Below are 20,786 nucleotides of genomic sequence, written 5' to 3'. Positions count from 1 at the left end.
AGCAAGGTACTCTCAAGGAGAGAGAGGAAAGGCAGCACATGCCAAGCCAAACCATCACAACTACACTGTCCATCATCTGCTCCCAGACCTCGACAGAGACAGCCCAGGACCCTGAAACCAAGAGCCTTGGGAATAGCAGTATTCCCTAGACCACCAGACCTGCTTCCAGTCCAACCCCAACAGCCATCATTGGGGGGAGGGATCATTGTGGAGAAGGGAATGTGGGAAGGTCTCCAAGAGAAGCTGGCACCGGAGCCAGATGGTATGATTCAGGGCTACAAGGTACCTTTGAGAGCATCTAGCTCAACCATCTCAATTTATGAATGAGTAAACTAAAGCTTAAAGAGAGAAGTGCCTTACACAGCTCGTAAATCTCGAAGTCAGGATTCAAACCCAGGTGTTATGACTCCAAGCTCAGCACTCTTTTCACTACAACAATGCCTCAAAGAAGAGGCTGCATGTCAAAAGGCGGAGATGGGAAGGATGGCAGTATTTCATGCATTAGAAATAGTGTCAGCAAAGGTGCAGGGATGGGAAAACCTGGCTCATATTCCAAGGACAATTCTGAGTTTAGTTTCTCTGTAGCATAGGGTACATGGCTGAAAATAGTGGAAACTGAAAAAGCAGGAAGACAAGCCCTTGTGGAAGTGTTTGAATAAATCCCTAAGAAGTTTGGGCTTTATGTGGTAAGCAGTAGGGAGCCATTAAAATGATTGGAGAACTGGAGTGATCCCAGAGTGTCCCCAAAGCTTAACAATACCTTTTACACAGTGAGTGCTTAGTAAATGTTTTTGCTTCTTCAGTTTTTAATCTGACAGCAGATTTATAGGATTAAATAATACTATCTCCAAAGTTAAACTGATTCTGGAGATTGAAAGAAAAAAGGAGATAGATATAATCAAACTGCAATGGATTCAGTGTTAGAAGAGCCTGGTTCATGGTTCAAAGTCCAGAGCTGCCACATTACACATACCTTTTGGCCTTAGTGTCCTCACCTCTAAATCAAGAGAACTGGATCAGATCATCTCTAAAATACCTTCCTGCTCAGAATCCTATGGATTCCTCCACCCCTGAGGCCAAGCACACATGCCTCAGGTCATTGGTACCATTATCAGTGAATCAACAGATAGGTACCAATAAGAGAAAAGCAGACTATCAGATGACTATCAAGGAAAGGTTGAAGCTGATATCTGGCTTCCTCTTGATTCTGTAACTCACCGATTCTGGTTATACTGTACATTCTGTGTCAGATCCACATTGAGGATAATAAAGTCATGGACATGACAACGGGAGAAAGGTTCTCGAACTTCCCCACTCCGAGTTTTACTCGACCATTTCCGCATCCCAATTAGAGCATAATGAGTGACATTTGGGGCTGCCTCAATGTGCTGCAGAATGTGTTTCAAAGAAACATTCCTTTCAGACCAGGTGTAATCACTATGAGGAAGAAAAAAAGAAAAAACTTTCTCTGGATCAACACTCAAACAAAAGTATAATCCTTTTTATTCTATTGTCTACATCAGCACTGGACCAAAATAGCCCAGGAGGCTAAAGATGTCCCACTTTAAACAAACCCAGATCAAATCTGATTATGACATATTCCAAAGGACTTTCATTTTTTTATAGTCATGAAACTTTACTAAAATGCTTAGGATCCATATGGGGAGCAGAAAGCAGTTCAGTTTGACTGGTTTGAAATTTTGGGTGAGGTTAAAATATAGTAAAGAAATGGAGGTATCTTGGTCTGATAATAATTGCTTAAACTTCTGTGGTTCTTTAGGGCTTACCAAGGGCTTTCCTTCCAGCACCTTTGCGAAATGAGCAGTATGTGCCTGTGAGGAAACTGAGACTCAGTAGGGTGGAGGGACTTGCCCAAAGTTATAAAGCTCATACCAGGAGAGCTGAATTTCAAACTCAGGTCTTCCGACTCTAAACTCAGTGTTCCTGACCCATACCAAACTGACTCCATAATGGGTAAAGCAACTGGACCAGAAGGTGGAGACAGCTTCCAGTCTAGGCTCTGCCATTCACCATTCCTGTGACCTTGCATAAACTATGTCCAGTCTCTGGGCCTCTGTTTCTCTCATCAATCAAATAGGAAGTTTAGACCCTGTGATCTTTACATTCCCTTCTAGCTCTACAATAGGAATAGGGACTACAGACTGTGATTTTGTAGGTTTAGGAAATTCTCAGAAGAGAAACTCTACCAATGTAGGCTGGCACCTTCTCTACCACTCTTAGGGAGCTGGCTAGAATGCAGAGTAGTTGTGACCTGCTTAGTGTCCTTTAGCCACTATGTGTCAAAATGGGACTTGAACTCATGTCTCCCTCATTCCAAGGCTAGACTTTCTATTGATTATACCATGCTGCCTCGTGAGAGGGTCTGTTATTGAAATTCACACCTGATGGCTAGACAAAAGCTTAGCTGTCTTCTCCCTAACATAAACAGCAAACCATCATTAAGTCAAGTTGTAGTGGAAAGAATATTGAACTTGGAACCAGAAAAACAGATCTGAATCCTTGCTCTGACACTTACTAGCTATGTGACCTTTGCCAACCATGTGAGATCTTTGAGTATCAGGTTTCCTCATCTGTAAAATGGGAATAATAATAATAGCACTGTTTATATCCTATTTTTAAATACTTTGTACACCTTCAAGTTGCTGAAATATTAATTATGCTTTGAAGACTGACAATGTCAAAGCTAATTGAAACCAAGTTTGAAAAGTATTATTTTGGGAGAGATCAATCAACAGGAACATGGAAAATTTTGTTAGTTAGAACTATTCTTTTTAATAGTATTCACTGCCAAAGGAGCTTAACTGTATGAATTAAGACTACATAAAGAGTTTAAGATCTATTTTCTACCAGGGACTGTATATCAGAAATTAATGCAGAGATCATGCTTTAAGACACTAACATCTTAATATTATAAGAAGGGAATTTTCAAAAGCAAAAAAGCATTTACCTTCTTCAAAGTATAGATAAGAATTTTTCCAGAAAACGAATAAAAATTAATTTCCATAAATTTGTACTTTAAAAACAAGATCCATTATGGAAGAGTAACTATAAATGGTGCTGACTATTTTTTACCTCCGCCTTTCTCCCCCACTATCAACATCCACCATATTCCACATAACGCAAGAGTCATCTGCAATGACAATGAAAGGCCAGATATCTTGAGGTTTTATGCCCAACTCCTCTTGCCTGTTCCGTTCCAGTTCCAAGTTATGGTAGGATAGCTCCTTTATTAGGAAATGGGCAGCACCTAAAATCAAAATTCACAAGATTTACAATTCACATCAGTTATATATACATCATCGTTTACATATTTTTACATATGTTAATCACCTCCCAGTGCTTCCTCTGATCTGAAGACCCTTCTCATGGGAAAAAAAAAAAACCCTACTCCAAGTTCTCCTATACCATACCATTCTCCCACATGTACATCTAATTCTTCTTTGAGAGGATCAGGGAAGGCAATCGGGGTTAAGTGACTTGCCTAGGGTCCCACAGCTAGTAAGTGTCTGAGGTCACATTTGAACACAGGTCTTCCTGACTCCAGGGCCAGTTGATCTATCCACTGCACCACCTAGCTGCCTCTATACAGGTACTTCTTAATTAATCTGTTATTTCCTTGGGAGAGGCAAATGCAATTTTAAAAAAAACTCTAACAGAGCAAACCAAAAATGGGCTGCTACATAGTGACTTCCCCTTCACCAGAAGCCTTCAAGCAAAGACAAGGGGACTAAGTGTTTAAGATATCTTAGATGGAATTTTTGCTTGCATGTGGGTTAAACTAGATAGTTTTTGATGTCTTTTCCAACACTGAAGGTATCCAGGGGTAAATTTCAGTTAGATATCAAGAAAATCTTCCTATCAACTAGAGCTAGCCAGAAGTAGAATGAGTTGGCTCAGGAGGTGGTGAGTTCTCATTGGAGGTATTCAAGCAGAGGCTGAAAGATGATATGTTAGATACATTATAAGGGGGATTCCTTTCAAAGATGGCTTGATTAGACAGTTGCTGATGCTTCTTTTGAGGTTCTGTGACTTTGATTCTAGAATTTTATAAGATAGTTGGTGGCAAAAGTTTCTGACTCTGCTCTGATTTCCTTCTGTCTCAGCTGACAGCTAACAAGCTTGAGACATCACTTACTAGCTAAGTGAGCTTAGGGAAGTCACTTAACACTCTTACCCTCATTTTTCTCATTTGTAAAATAGAGATAACACTTGTACAGTCTTCTTTAAAGAGCTGTTGTAAGAAAAGTGTTTTGCAATCCTTAAGGAATGCTAGTTCTTTAAATGTGTATTATATATGTGTGTATGTATGTGCATATATATATGGTATATATATATATACGCATATATACACACACTCACATATATACACACACATATATACATACATATGTGTATGTGTGTGTCTATTTGTTGTTTCAATTGTGTTTGACTCTCAGTGATTCCATTTGGGGTTTTCTTGGCAAAGATGCTGGAACAGTTTGCCATTTCCTTCTCTAGATGACTTTACAGATGAGGAAACTGAGGCAAACAGGATTGCTTGCTCAGGGTCATTTACTGCTAGTAAATGTCTGAAGCTGGATTTGAACTCAGATCTTCCTGACTCCAGGCTAGTGCTCTATACACTGCATCACCTAGCTGCCTCTCTACATATACACATACATATATACACACACATATACAGGTCTTTAAATGTTTGTTTGGGCAGCTAGGTGGCACAGTGGATAGAGTACCGGCCCTGGAGATCAAGAGGACCCGAGTTCAAATGAGGCCTCAGATACATAACACTTACCAGCTGCGTGACTCTGGGCAAGTCACTTAACCCCAATTGCCTCACCAAAAATAAAAAAAATAAAAAATAAAAAAATAAAATAAACATTGGTTGTTACTTATAGCCATCAATTATTATTACTATTATCATTATCAGTTAAACCAACAACAAAGCTTGGAATGCCCATAAAGAAACAAAGAGCTAGGGAATGGAGATAAGAGTTCCAAAAGCCAAGAGTAAATGGCTTGGTACGAAACTTGCAACTATTCTCTCCTGACACTACTCTTTTAAGTCTCCCTCTTCTTTCTATGGAATTTTATTGCACATAAAACATTACTCTCTTTTTACTTACCAACTCCAGCACTGTTGAAGATACTTGGGAGAACCAGCATAATGTGGTTGGGCCAATACTTCTTATATATTGCCATTTCGTATTCTTTGACAACTAATACATGCAAATGATTAGCACCATCCATTGCATGATATAAATTGAAGAGTCCATGTTCATGACGACCCGTGGTTGGAGTAAAAGTAGGACTTTTTATAAATTCATGGCTCTGTAAAGTACAGGAATGACTTTTACCAGATAATTCAAACCTAAAATACAAGCTTAACATGTCCTAAGCACTAACTGGTCCCATTTGACTTGGAATCTCACAGATGTATGTTATACCTCCTCACTCTCTTGAATACATATTCAATACGTATAAACATTTTCATTCATTATGTGTCCAAGACAATATGGCATACTGAAAGAGCACTGAACAAGAGGGTGAGAGTTATGGATTCTAGTCCCATCTGTGCTTCTAACTAGTTGTGAGACCTTGGATAAGTCACACAAAATCTCTAGATCTCAGTTTCTGCAGCTACAAAATGAGGTTGGATGAGATGACTGCTAAGTTTCCTTCCTGTATGTACTTTTTCCCACTTTCATTTATATCTTGTATCTCCAGCTAGACTGGAAGGTCTGTAAGTGTAGGAATTTGTCTTCTATTTCTTTCTTATTCCATATAGTACCTGCTGTAGTGCTATGTACTGGGTATTGATAAACACATTTTGAATGAATGAATGCTCATTTCTTATGTAAATACCACAAATACTATGAATTCTCAAAAAACATCTTGAGTTCTATGCTACAAAGCCCATTTATACACAAGTGCTTTTTTTGTTTGTTTACTTCAGTAACTTGGCTAATAATTAACCAAAACATCCAGAAGACAAGCACCCTACTGAAGGATGCCTGCTTACCTAAAAATTCTACCTCAAAGCAAGGTAAGAACCAACTGGTCCATGGTCCAATCTGGGTGGAATTGATCAAGAAATAACCAATTTACTCTACTGAATGGTCAGTATAAAGCATCAGATGGAGGATAAGGGGAGGGTAGTATGAGTTAATGTATAGGTTACAGAAACTTCGAGCTTTATCTTTTCAAAGGAAACTACACTCTTAACTGTCCAAAGTTTAAAACAACTAAAAAACAAGCAAGCAGAACTGTAGAACAGAGGATCACAGGATGTGGAGGTAGAAAGAATCTTAACAGTTTATTTAATCCAACTACCTCATTTTACAGATGAGAAAACTGAGGCCCAGAGAAGTTAAGTAATTTGCCTAATATCACATCAGTAATAAATGTCAGACTTGAGATTCAAGCCCAGGGTTTGACTTTAAAATCAATAAGACAATAAGCATTTACAATGTACAAGGCATAACATTAAATTTTAAATCCAGTGTTTTTTCAATACATCACAAAGAATTCCTCTTGGACACTTCAGTAAATCAATTCACAAATGTCTCTTTTGCACCTACTATACAAATGTGGCTGTAGTTCGAACTGAGGGTGATGAAGGATAAGCTGTGGCCCCTGGCCTCAAGGTGCTTCCAATAAAGGAAGATAAACAAAACATAAGTTACGCAATGTGGAGTCCAGGTTCATGATTATGTAGGGAGCTTTCCTATGAGGAAACTTTCTCTACCAATGAAGTAGAAAGTACCCAGTAGACAGATAGGAGCCTGGGGAGCTGAGAAGTTAAGTGACCTTACCAGGGTCACACAGTTAGTATACATCAAAAGTGGGGCTTGGGGGCAGCTAGGTGGCACAGTGGATAGAGCACCAGGCCTGGAGTCAGGAGGACCTGAATTCAAATCCAACTTCAGACACATAACACTTACTGGTTGTGTGACCCTGGGCAAGTCACTTAACCCCATTGCCTAACCAAAAAGAAAAAAAAAAGTGGGGCTTGAATCCAAGTTGCCCTGACTCTAATGTCCATTAACAGCCACTGTTCCATGTTGCCTTTCTCGTCGTGATGCATGATACAATAGTTAAATAACAATTCAAGAAAATAAATGCAAGAATTATCATACAGTAGTATATATCTGTACCAATGTGTGATACAGATAAGACTGAGGAGTTTCAAGGATGGAGAGGTTACCATTGGGATTTGTGAGGTGAATAGCCAAGAAGGCACGTGGCAAACTGGACCACAAGCTCACTCAGTGACGGTTAGCAAAAACCTTAGAGGTTGTTTCGCTCAGCTCTCTTATTTTAAGGATGAAAAAACTGAGACTCAGAGAGCCAAAGTGACTTGCCCAAAATCACATAGGTAATAAGATTAGGACCAAGATGGAGTGAATTTATACCACATAGTAAACAATGTTACAGAGAATCTCAGTGATTGCTGCTAGTATTTTCTTTTTAAATTTTTTAAAATTTATTTTATGTTTAATTTATGGGATAAAACAAGCATTTCCATAACATAGTATGATTTAAAAAAAGATTGCATATGAAACTGAAAATTTATTATGTACAACTTGCTATTCCATTTAAACATATAATAAAATTATCATGTAATTATCTTTTTTTCCCTTCTTTCTCCCCCCCCCAGAGATGGCTACAATTAGAAACAAATATGTGTGTGTGTGTGTGTGTGTGTTATGTAAAATCATTTTATACATATTTCTATTTATCAGTTCTTTCTCTGGATGCAGATAGTGTCTTCCTTCATATGTCCTTTGTAGTTAATTTGGGTATTTATAAAAAATCAAATTACTTATTCACTCAAAGTCATTCTTAAAGCTATATTGCTGTTACTTTATACAACACTCACTAGGTTCTACTTATTTCACTCTTCATTAGTATTCTCTTCTTAAGAATGCATATCCTACTCACTCATTGCTATATATACTGTCTTCTCCAATTAGAATATAAGTATCTTAAAATCAGAGACTGTTTTGCCTTTCAGTACTTGGCCCACATGATTCCTAAAAAATGCTTAACAAAAGCTGCATCTACAATAATGTTGATGGTCATAAGGAGGCTTCTCTTGTGACTTCCCCGATGGAATGTTACAAGCTACTTTCTAAAGAAACCAAGGAGCTGACCAACTCTACAAGTAGCAAACATCATAATACTGATTTAAAAGACTGATAAAGGGTTAGGGAACCGGGTCTGATGGCCAAACCTCAAAATATCCACAAGAATATAGTTAAATTCATCAAAGCCCTGAACTTTCATCTTGTTGATTGTTTCCCTCCACAGATGCTAATCACAACTCCTCCCTGCCTTAGTAGACATTTCATGAGTTGCTAATAGAAAAAGAAATCAGCAGCTTTCTAGGGATGAGTCCATCTTGAACTTAGCTAGGCTGGTGTTAGGGGACACACACATAGACAAACCTTTTTTCGGCTTGGGAGATCTACTCTCTAACATAGCTTTTCAAGAATTCTCTATCACCCTCCCCTGTCATGAGAAAACCTCCAAAAAATATTAGGGAAGGACAATGTAAAATAAAAGGGAAATAAAAAAATATCCAATCAATACACATTTATGAGGTACTTTCTACATTCCAGGCACTGGGCATACAAAGATAAAGAATAACACAGCAAACAGAGAAGGGAACAAATAAGGCTCTTTTTTCTGAGATGTGTGACAGTATTTACTCCAATGCTTCAAGGGGTACAAGATTTCATTGGTACAAGACTTCATTCTCTTTGCACTAATTCAGATCCCAGATACTCTGCACCAGACTAGATGGTTTTAATGAGTGACTATGGCCAAAGGGGAAGAGGGGGAATGCTTCACCTGGTAGTCAACCTTCTGATAATGAGATTCTCTGAAAGGGCTAAGTTGGTTTTTACACTGTCGACCATAACCAGAGACCAGACTGACATTTAACAGTTGACACAGAATTTTTAAGGTTTGCTAAGTGCTTCACATGTGTTGTCTCACTGGAGCCTTACAATAACCCTGGGAGGTGGATGGTGTTATTATCCTCATTTTCCCAATGAGGAAACTGAGGCAGACAGAGGTTAAATGACTATGCCCAGGGTCACACAGCTAGATCCTTCAAATCTGTTTGAGGACAGATTTAAATTCAGGTCGTTCTGATTCCAGGTCTAGCAACACACTACCTAGCCTCCCCATCTGAAGATTTTCCAGCTTAGTAGGATCTTGGGCTCTGCTGGCCTAGCTTTAAGCATACAGTGTTACCTGGGTGCTATGGAGAAGCATCAGAGGAAGTAAATAACTTTTCAAAAACTATCATTGAAAAATGTTAGAGTCCTCTCTTGGGTAGCTTTGTGGCTCTTTTACTTCTATTCGGCTTGATGGCAGGGGCTACACCTCAACTGATGTTTGTATCACTCACACTGCCCTGTATATAGTAAATGTTCGATGCTGGTTCAATTAAACTGAGTATGAGGTATGCAGTCCTCCTCCTCCCTTAAAACCAATTACCTCCATCTCATTATTTCCACCCTAATCCTCCCTGCTTCAAAGCATACCTTGGGCCATGTTCCCTTGACCTAAGATTCTTTTCTTGTTAGACAATAAAATCCATTCTGTCACAAGTCCAGAGGGCAGAGTTGGTCTCTACCTTATATAACTACATATCAGAACATCCACTTACCTTATCAGTGACGAGTGGTAACCTCATGCTTTCCAGCTGGCCTCCTGGTTGGCTGAAGACAAAATGGTGCTCCTTTGATTTAGGAATGATAAAATGAAGCTGGATTTCCTCTCCTAGCATGGAGTAAGAGAAGGCAAAGGCGTGCAGGGTGGACTCATACAGCTGGGGTGTAAGGGGGGGAAAGGACAGGTCTCATCATCAGAACCCAACCTTACTTATCAACAGAACACAGATCCATATGTGGCCATCACTATCTGTGATTATCATGATATTCATACCAAGATAACCTATGGACAAAACTACCAGATGATCAGTGCAACATACAGACACTCCATCTTCTAGTCACCATGTCAACATCAACTTACCCTATTACATATATCTAGCAAAAGACAACTTTAATGGTAATATATTTTCTCTATTGAAATCAAGAAGTCTCCCATCCCTTCCAGACATGGGTCAGGACTATCTCCCATCTGTGTTTGCAGATTTAGCAATGTTGAATTTATTTTATAAACTTCATATTGGAAGATACATTTTAATGGAAAAGGGATTCATTATAAAGCAAAATGATATTATTTACTAAATAATATGCAAAAGCATGGAGGGACCTCAATCAATAAATATTTATTAAGCCTCTGCCATGAGCATGATGCTGGATGTGGAGAACCAAAAGATCTTTATGACACAGGCACTGACCTCGAGGACTACATCCAGCCCCATGTCTCCATGAATCTCCACACCTAAACCAACAAGACAGAATGTTGTCTATTGTATTTATGCACCAACTGGAGACTCTAGCTTGTAATAGTTTATTATAAGTATTTAACTACCCTTTCCTTAATGCTTCAAGGAATGATAATTTCACAAATGTGCATTTTCCTTTTACTAACACAAATCACAACATCTTAGCAACTTAGTACATATGCTTAACATTTGCGCTGGTCCCCTATTTCATCACCTTGCAAATAATCAAGTGAAGAACATCTTAGACCTTAGTTAGCTAGGCTGCTCCTTAGATGACAATCACACAATCTGTTACCTGGTTTCTACTTGTATCCTTTCTAGCTTTCAAGAATTAAAATCACTTCCATGTCATAAGGAGATATCAAAGAAGGACCTTAGAAGAGGCCTTTATAGGAAAGAAATATTTGCTTATGGGCAACTGAACATAACCAGTATCGAGAGCAAAGGAGACAATACTCTCATTCTGCTTTAACCTGGTCAGACCACACATAGAGTATTCTGTTCATTTCTACACAGTGAGCTTTAGGAGTTTGAGTATAAGAGAGTTGTAAGGATGGTGCAGCTACTGGGAATTGTGTCATAAAAGGATACATTGAAACTTGGAAGGTGTAAACTGAGAAATAAAAGACTTGGCAGGGGAAGTTAACTTCAAATGTTGAAAACACTACCACATGGAAAAGGGAATAATTTTATTCTACTTGGCACAAGATAACAGAACCAAGGTTAATGGGTGGCAGTGCCAGAGATATAGAGTTAGCTCAATAGAAGGAAGAACTTCTGAAAAATTAGAGCTATCCAAAACTGGCCTTCCATGGCAGGTAGTATGTTTGTCATCACTAGAAGTGGTCTAAAAGAGATCAAAAGACAATTTGTTTAGAATACTGTAGAGCCGATTCATGCTTCCACCAGGGCTTAGACTAGAGGACCTCTTAATGCGTCTTTCACCTCTAAGAATCAATGATTCTATGAATTCCCATTTTCGTTTTTTGACTGGACCTGTGATTTCACTGGTATTAAGAGTTCTGGGTGAAGAAATGCCATCTACAAATGTAAATGCATCTTCTCTATCTTAGAGAGTTGCTGGGTACACACAACCAGGATCTATGTATCAGAAATAGGGCATAATTGAGGAGGATTGGACTCAACACCCTCTGAAGTTCTATCCAGCAGTGAATCTATGATTTATGAATTCTCTTGCTGAAATTTTAGCCTGACTCCTTTTTTGTTACATTCCACCAATTTCCTTCTTCAGTGCCTTGTCTGGGATCGTGAAGTCTATGCCAGCAGAACACAAGCTAAAAAGGCCTGGGTACAAGCCTGGAGATGTGTCATCTGCAAATATGAAATTGTTGACCAAAGCAACTCACATAACCATCAGTTCAAGGTGTGCAATTAGTTGTGATCTGTCAGAGGAAAGAAGATTCACATCAATGTAATTCTTGAAGTGTTCAATTATGTTTTTCAAAAAAAAAATACCTTTGTGCCTTTCTTTGCCTCATAAACTACTATAAATTCCTACTAGCCAATTCAGATGAAAAATGCATACATTGATTTAAAAAAACTTATGGATGAAATCAAGGACATTTAATGTTGAATTCTTTTTTAAAAAAAAAAAAAGAAAGATGAGCTAAAAAATAATCATCGATGATTTAATATTAAGATTTTGCCACTACCCGACAATAAGTTCCCTAGAGGCAAGAACTAGGTCTTAACCTACATAGTCCATCTCCCCCATCATCTAGCACAGTGCTGTACATAAAGTAGGCACTTAATGAATAATTGTTGAGTGAACAAATTTTAAGAGGATGTACATGATAAATTGGAGAAAATATAATGGAAGTTTGGGCACTGAGGGCCACTATTCACTATTCTCTTCTCCCTCCTCTAAGTCAAAACCAAAGAATAGAGCCATTGTTGGGATTTCTGTTTGATTTACTTATCTATTACATAGAAGCTTTCAATGTTATTTTCTTCTTTCTCTGAAAATTCCTACATAATTGTACAAACATGTGTATAGTGTGTATGTTGCTGTTCATCCTTTGTTTCAAAGAGGACAAATGACATCACAGAATAATGTCTCAATTCATGCATGAATAGAATTTAAGTGAGGAAGAGTTGCACAAAGTCATCAGCCTCACCTTCTCTTCCAGAGTCATCAAAGTCCAGTGGCAAGACAAAAGTCAAGATAACTGGCAATGGTCGAGGATGCAGCGGATGACCTTTGCATCTTCAATGCCTGACCAAGTTCTAAGCATGCGTTTGTGTGTATGTGTGTGTATACATGTATATGTATATATGTATTTATGTATATGTGTGTATACATTTTTAAGCCCTGGTAATATAATGAAAAATTTGGCCAAACTACTTTGCCTTTCCCTGCCTCTGTTTCATCATTTGTAACATAAGGCAGTGGAACTAAATCATCTTTCTCTAAGGTCCCTTAGAGTGAAATGTCACTTCTGGAGCATTAACAGAGTTCAGAGAAACACAAAATCATAGTGAAATCATGGTGGAGGGGAAAGAGGATCGCATTTGGAATCAGAGGATCTAAGTGTGCCCTACCTGTGTGCCCATTGTCAAGTCAATTCAGGAACAAATTTCCTCAGCAGCACAAGGTGAGGGAGGCTTCTTCTAGCTCTAAGTTCCATGACTCTTCAGTAATTCAAAAAAATCTAAAAAATTACTAATGATACAGCTTCTCATTGATGGCTATAAAATAACACTGTACCAGACGGCAGGTGTGATGCAGTGAGGGAGAGATAGAAAGTACACTAGATCTGGAATCAAAGAACCTGATTTTGAGCTCAGATTTCCTACTTATTCAACCTCAGCCAAATTATCTAACCTCCTTGGCCCTCAATTTCCTCATCTATAAAATGAAAGGGGAAAAATACAGCATGGTATAATGGAGAGAACACTGGCTCTGGAGTCAGAGGGCCTGCATTTAAACCTCACCTCTGACATTTACTGCATGTATGACCTTGTTCAAGTAATTTAATCTCCATGGGCCTTAATTTCTTCATCTATAAAATGAAGAGGTTGGACTAGATAGCCTCGGAGCTCTCTTCCACTTCTAAATCTATGTTCCTATGGATTTATGACTAGACTATCTCTAAGGACCTTTTCTGGTCCTTATGACCATTCTGGTCCTATGATAATGCATGACATTTCACTGTCTAGACATAATCCCTATGAATATACATCTGAGAATACAAGAAGGATCTGTGATTTCAGAATTCTGGGGAGCTCTTGGCATGGGAACTCCCTCCACCAACAACCCTTCTATGATTTAGTGGATAGGAGTGGATTGGGATGGACAAAGGAAAATTGATTTGTCAAGCAGCTATTAAATAATTATCAGAGGCTGAATGTGAATCCAGGTCACATGTGTTTGGAAGTCTAGCACTTATTACCTGTGTGACCTTCAGGAAGTCACAACTTCTCCACACCTCACTTGTGAAGGGGATAAACTAAAGGAACTCTAGTTTCCATTCTGGCACTGAAGCCAAAATCTTATAACCGTGAGATTGAACTCCAAGGCCAGGTCTTTATCAACTCTTCCAGGCTGTCACTTACAAATATACAAAGATAATTTTAAAAAACAATTCTTTTCTTTATCAACAAAATGTTCATCTTTTAAACTGCTCTTACCAGTTTCTCTACTCATATCTGGTAGCTTTCCCCAATTGAAAGATAAGGTCTGCGAGGGACAAGCCACAAGAATAGTCTTGATTATTTCCAAGATTGGACAGTGAATTAGATAAAACTAATTCTAAGAATCCCAAGTTCAAATCTTCTTGTAAAACCTAACCCCACCCCCCAGGTAGATTTCCTGGGAGACACTGTAAAAAGCAGCACAGAGGCTGGGAAATATCAGGGTGAATTTTTGCAATTAATAATAGCAACCCTCACATCCCTTTGGCTGACTATGGCTGTGATACTTTGAGCAGGAACACCAAAAGGTACCCTTTGTTAGTACATATTAAAGTTTAGTATCTTGTGTATTTAGTCATGTCCAATTCTTTGTGACTCTGTTTGGGGTTTTCTTGGCAAAGATACTGGAGTGGTTTGCTATTTCCTTCTCAGATTATTTTACAGATGAGGAAACTGAGGCAAACAGAGTTAAGTGACCTTCCCAGGGTCACATAGCTAGTAAGTATCTAAGGCTAGATTTGAACTCGGGAAGATAAGTCTTCCTGACTCCAGGCACAAAACTCTATCCATGGCACCTCCTAGCTGCCCTGTGATGGGTTAGAAAATGTCTTTTGTGAGAAGGGGGAAAAAATCTCTGTTCTAAGAATGATTACTATACTTATTTGTATAGTAATAAAGTGCTACATAGCACTATATTACTCCATATCATGTAATTCTCCCGCTGAATAATACATAGCCTTTGAGCAGGAAATGAAGAAAAACAATTTTAGTGCATGCGCTATGCATTTTTTCTTTCTGCCTCAAAACAGAAATCCCATCACCAGCTGAGAAAACTAAATGCAATGTTTCCATGCCAGGGACAAAAAATTAAATTAAAAGTGCAGTCTGCTGTTTGATATTGATTAAAATGAAAAGCAAGGAAGACCTATCCTTGACCAAATGCCTTTCTGACCCTCTCCATCCATTTCCATCTTTCTCTTCCATATCTTTCTTGGGCTAGGATTTAATGAAAAGGAAAGGAAATCCTAAATAAAAAATACCAGATTCCAATTGTCTACCAAGTGGGATACATTAAAGTGAACATGCATTTGGCATTAGAAGTTATGAATCCCCAGCTACCACCTATGTGATCTTGGGCTTCAGTTTCCTTGACTCTAAAAATTTGCAGGGGAAAGAAGGAATTAAACTAGTTGGGCTCTAAGATCCCTTCCAGCTCTAAATCTTACAAACCTAGGAATTACTGCAAATCCTTTACTTTTCAATCTCACAAATTAAGAAGCAGAGCTTAAAACAATCCTTCCACTGTAAGTAACAAGGACCTACTTGAAGGAAGAATTGATTAAAAATTAGGAAGTCTAGAAGCTAGAAGAACTAGATATCATTAAACTTTGGGGAGGGATAATTTTGAGTTAGTTACTATTCCTTATTAGATGTGGTATCAGAATCAAAAGGGCAGCTAGTTGGTACAGTGGATAGAATACCAGGCCTGGAGTCAGGAAGACCTGCATTCAAATCCAGCCTCAGACACTTACTAGTTGTGTGACCCTGGGCAAGTCACTTAACCCTGTTTGCTTCAGTTTTCTCATCTATAAAATGAGCTAGAGAAGGAAATGGCAAACTACTCCACTATCTTTACCAAGAAAATCCCAGATGGGGTCACAAAGAGTCAGACACAACTGAAATGTCTGAACAACAACAAAAATCAGAACCAAAAATTTACTGAAGGTTGACAAAGATGACAAGTAGTCCGGGAAACAGACACATGCATAATTTTAATAAAATATAAGCTATGATATAGTGGCAAAGGCATAGTGGCATTTGGAGTCAGAGGATCTGAATTCAAATCCCAGCCTCTGTCATCTATCACTCCTTTGTGACCTTGGGCAAATCAAAGATGACCTACCTGGTAGCGTGGATTAAAGCCCAGGTACTGATGGCACTGCTCACAGTGGTGGTAGGTGTTATAGGCTGCATATTTGGACAATCTCATTCGGGTTGTTTGGCGTCGCACGTACAAATCCTCATGTTTCCTGGTTGCTGATTTGTCTATACAAAATCCCTTAGTGTTGTTAGGCTGGAGTAGGTCATAGAACACACACATTCTCTCCCCAAGTGCTTATCTCCCTGAGGGCTACTGGGTGAAAACTGGTTAAAGAGGGGTTTTTTGTTGTTTTCTAAGTTAATCAATTCAAAGTTCATTTAGTCAAGAGATGGTTTTCGGTGACATGGGCATGTAACCTTATTAATCAATAAATGGAAGCTATTTATATGACAGAATCAAATATATCCTTCCACTATGATTTTAAAATGTTCTCTAATCACACACTTCAGGATCTGTTCAGTCTTCTGAATGGTTCACTTTGAAGATGCTGTACCAATATGCTACTGGGCCAATACAAAGAAATCCCAGAATGAATGAATGAATGAATGAATGAATGAATGAATGAATGAAAAGAAATCACCAATTTAGTCCTTAATTTGTGATAACTTAAGTGTTGTTTGTTTATATTTTTTCTTTTTTTATATTTGCCCTGGATGAAAACTAACATTACATCTCAATTTAAGATTTGGTGGTTTTTAATTAGATATACAATGATATTGAAACAGTGTGGTAAGAAAAGGACAAGATTAGCAGGAAGAACACTGCTTTCAGCAGAGGTATTATGCAAGACAGTCACTTTAAAAGCACCTTGTTAATATTTTCTGAGACCTTCTTCATCCTTACCTGGTAGGTAGATAGCCCTGGCCTGCTGCTATGAACTTTTTGACAAATCCTGCCCATCACAGGATTCACTGAAATAGTAAATTCTGGCTTGACCTCACACGAGTGCAAATTACTTCACTACTGTAAGCCTCAGTTTTTTCATCTATACAATGTAACAGCAACACTCATGCTACCTTGTCTCACAGAGTTGCTGTGTGGATCTTACAGCAATGCGAACCATGTGAGTTATATTTTTGAATGAATACTCTTTTAACTCAGGACATTCATACCCAAAAGGGTTTTTTTTCCTTTAGGCCTGGATGAACAGCTCTAATCACTGACACTCGGTGGCTTCACCCCTTAGGGAGTAAAGATTCAACAACTTTAAAGAAAAATTCTTCCTGGCAGTGATAAAGAGAAAATTGTTGGTGGGAAATGTGGATCAGAGATGCGGAGCTAGAAGAAATCTTAGTGGTTATCTGGTTCAGTCCCCCTTTTTTTTGCAGAAGAGTATTCTGAGGCCTCAGAAGGTTGGGAGATTTGCCTAAGGCCACACTGGAAATGAGCAGCTGAGAAAGGACAAGTCCTCTGATCCTAAAGTCAACACTATTCACTGCGTCATCAGGGTAGACTGATTGACATTACAAGGATGCTATTATTATAAAAACACGAAAACTCCATTATATGGCAACTTCTCTACCCATGCAACACAATAATGAGGCCTTTAAAAGTGACTAGTGCAGTGGATAGAGCACAGCCCTGGAGTCAGGAAGACTGGAGCTAAAATCTGGTCTCAGATACTTACTAGCTATATGATCCTGGGCAAGTCACTTGACCTTGTTTGCCTCAGTTTCCTCATCTATAAAGTGAGCTGGAGAAATGGCAAACCACTCCAGTATCTTTGCCAAGAAAACCCAAAATACGGTCTCAAAGGGTTGGACACAACTGAACAACAACAAATAATAATGACCCTGTGGCACTGCAATCTTTAAAAAATTGTACTTCATTTGCCTAATTCTTAAGTAAATGAAATAAAAGAAATTTTCCAAATACTTCATAGTTAACAGGAGTTTCTATTAACCAAAATACTGGATTAACCCAAATACACTAGTCCCTCATCATGTTGGATAGCCAAGCATTTCACTACCATTATTCAAAAATTTCTGAGCTTCTGCTCATCTCATGATGCAGTGAAAATAACACTGGGTTTGGAATCAGAGTATCTGGGTTGAAATCCCAGTTCTGCTACTTTTTGGGCAAGTCACTTCTCCTCTCAGAGCCTCAGTTTCCCCTTCTATAAAATGGGGGGTAGGACTAGACAATCTATAAGGTCTCCTCTAACTATAAAACTCTGATGCTATGAACCTTCAAAATAATTACCACAATGGTTCATTCCTTCCCCTTTCTATTTATAGTCACAGAAGGACACAGAACTAACCAGCAGATACTAGCAAAGCTGAAGAGATACACTAGGTATGATTTCTCAATGCATCAGGCATTGCTGGCTAATGAAATTCCACTCCACAATTAAAGACAAGAGGATAAAAATCTCCACTCTTTGGGAAGTAACACATTGGAAGAAATGAGTTTTCAAAGTCTTACCTTCACTCTTTACATTCTGGTGGCGTGCACAAATCATACTGGCATCATCATACTTGGGATCATGAATAATGTAGTCAAAAGGCATCTTCTTAAACATCTCTAAGTCAGGCCAGGCATCACTGTGCTGAGGATAATGCCCCCCTGATTCTTCTCTTAAGTCTAAAATGGACAGAAATCAAGATATGACAGTAAAGTCAGAGAATCATGACTTTTTTATTGCAAATGCACTAAGGTTTTTAAGAATCACATAAAGTGCTATGTATTCCTCTGCTGTTCCTCTCAGGCTATTGGGCTAGAGCTAATTTTGAAGACCATTTTAATAAGGTGAGAGAAAGAATACTTATCTACCAACACTCAGATGCAATCATTTCCACTAAGAAAAATGAAGATTGTCTGGTTGGGGGCTCTCAAAATGACAGAATTTGAGAGTTGGGAGGGACCTTGAGAGTTGGAAATCAATTCCCACTGTGAAATACTTGATAAGTAGTCAGCCAGCCTCTGACTGGAAATCTCCCCAGCCACTACTTATCAAGACAACCAACTTTTGGACAGATCTAATTATTAAGAAGGTTTTCCTGACATCAAGCTAAATTTACCTCTTTTCAACATCCATCTATTGCACCTTCTGGCTCTCTGAAGTCAAGTGGAACAAGACTATTCCTTCCTCCACATGATATCCTTTCAAATATTGGAAAATGTCAATCATGCCCACCCCTCTAGATCTTTTCTTTTCTAAGTTAAATATGCCCAGCTCTTTCAACCAGTCCTCAGGTGTCATAAATTCTAAGCCCTTCGACAGACACTTACTGGCTTATCAGTATCTTTTTTAATCCAGGGGGCCCAGAACTAAGTAAAATATTCCAGATGATTTCTGGTGGTCTGCATACAGTAGGGCTCTCACTTCTCTATTCCTGGAAGGTTTTCTCCTCTTAATGTAGTCCATAAAAACATTGGCTATTTTCTCTAGCTGAAGTAAATTCCAAGAAAACTAGAAGGTGGGGCCAACTATACAGAAACATTCACATCCCCACAGAACATCGGGACTAGTAAACAAAACCTTTTGGTGAATCCAAGCTCCTATTGTCTACCTTGATATTCAATCCCTGCCAGCTATCTATAGACCTTGATTTTTAACTTAACTGATCCCGATTCTGACCTTGCTTCTGTTTCCAAACTGCAATAACTCTCTGACCCTTTAGCTCCATGACCCAAAGGCTTGGCATGATGGCTTCTGGACTCAACTTGTACAGGTACTGCCTGGAAACACCTTATGCCTAATCAATCAACCAATCAATCAACTTTTTTGAAGTCCCTACTATTTATCAGGCAATGTACCGGATACTGTTGATACAAAGACAAAAATGAAAACGTCCTGCATTCAAAGAGCCTACATTTTACCTGACAGAGGAGACATGAAAATAAATAAATATATACTGTATATATACATATATATGTGTGTGTGTGTGTATCTATATAGATATATATAGATATATATAGATATATGAAATAAATGGTGTAGGGACATAGTATTGGACTTAGAGTCAGAAAGACTTGGGTTTGAATCTTGCCTCAGACATTTACTAAATGTGTGACCCAAAACAAGTCACTTACCCTCTGTCTGCCTCAGTTTTCAGACTCAATGACCTCTAAAGTCCCTGCCAAACTCCAAGTCTATGATTCTATGAGCTATAATCCTATGATATACCAGGTAGATTTAGGAGAGAAAAAATTAGTAGTTTGGGGTTGGGAGAGGGAAGTGGTCAGGAAAGGCTTCATGAAGAAAGTAGGGCTTGTGCTGAATCTCGAAAGAAACAAAAGCTGGTAAGAGGCAGAGTCAAGCAGGGAGTATATTTCAAGTATAGGGGACAGCCAGTACAAAGGCATAAAGATGGGAGAAGACACATTGTGCAGGAGGAACAGCAAGAAAGTCAGTTTGGATGGACTACAGAATAGGAAGGGAGAATAAATGGAGGAGCAGGAAGAAAAGTAATGTAAAATGCAAGAAAAATAGGTTAGGACAAGGTAGTGAAGGACTGTATTTGCCTAACAGAGAAATTTCTACTTATCTTGGAGGTAATAGGCAGCCACTAGAATTTACTGAGTAGAGTAATGAGTAGTGACAGGGTTAGACCTGCAGTTTAGGAAGATCACTTTGGCATTTGTACAAAGGATGGATTGTAAAAAGGACAAATTGTAAGCATGAAGCAAAATTAAGATGCTACTACAGTAGTTGACATGAGGAGATGAAGGCCTGAATTAAGGTGGTATCCACATAAGCAAAGAAAAGGGGTCAGAAGGACACCATGGAGGTAGAAATGACATGAATTGGCAGCTGAATGAATAGGTGGACTGGGGAAGAGTGTGGAGTTAAGTATAATATGGAGG

At 38.6% G+C, this 20,786-nt stretch overlaps 1 protein-coding gene across 1 annotated transcript in view; it reads right to left on the bottom strand.

The window, feature by feature from the left end:
• The window catches only part of GREB1 (growth regulating estrogen receptor binding 1), a 131,635-nt gene that overhangs the window by 14,178 nt on the left and 96,671 nt on the right, over positions 1-20,786 (bottom strand). Inside the window, exons 23-28 of the mRNA XM_027865439.1 lie at positions 18,402-18,560; positions 15,999-16,141; positions 9,698-9,859; positions 5,142-5,346; positions 3,094-3,268; positions 1,219-1,437 (exon numbers count right to left, since the gene is read on the bottom strand). Coding sequence (XP_027721240.1) covers positions 1,219-1,437; positions 3,094-3,268; positions 5,142-5,346; positions 9,698-9,859; positions 15,999-16,141; positions 18,402-18,560 — 1,063 coding nt within the window. The remainder of the gene's footprint in view (positions 1-1,218; positions 1,438-3,093; positions 3,269-5,141; positions 5,347-9,697; positions 9,860-15,998; positions 16,142-18,401; positions 18,561-20,786) is intronic.

The sequence above is a fragment of the Vombatus ursinus genome, unplaced genomic scaffold (genome assembly GCF_900497805.2).
Source record: "Vombatus ursinus unplaced genomic scaffold, bare-nosed wombat genome assembly UNPS02014778.1, whole genome shotgun sequence".
Classification (NCBI taxonomy): domain Eukaryota; kingdom Metazoa; phylum Chordata; class Mammalia; order Diprotodontia; family Vombatidae; genus Vombatus; species Vombatus ursinus.
The sequence above is the reverse complement of the archived record's forward strand: the minus strand, read 5'-3'. Positions and strand labels throughout refer to the sequence as shown.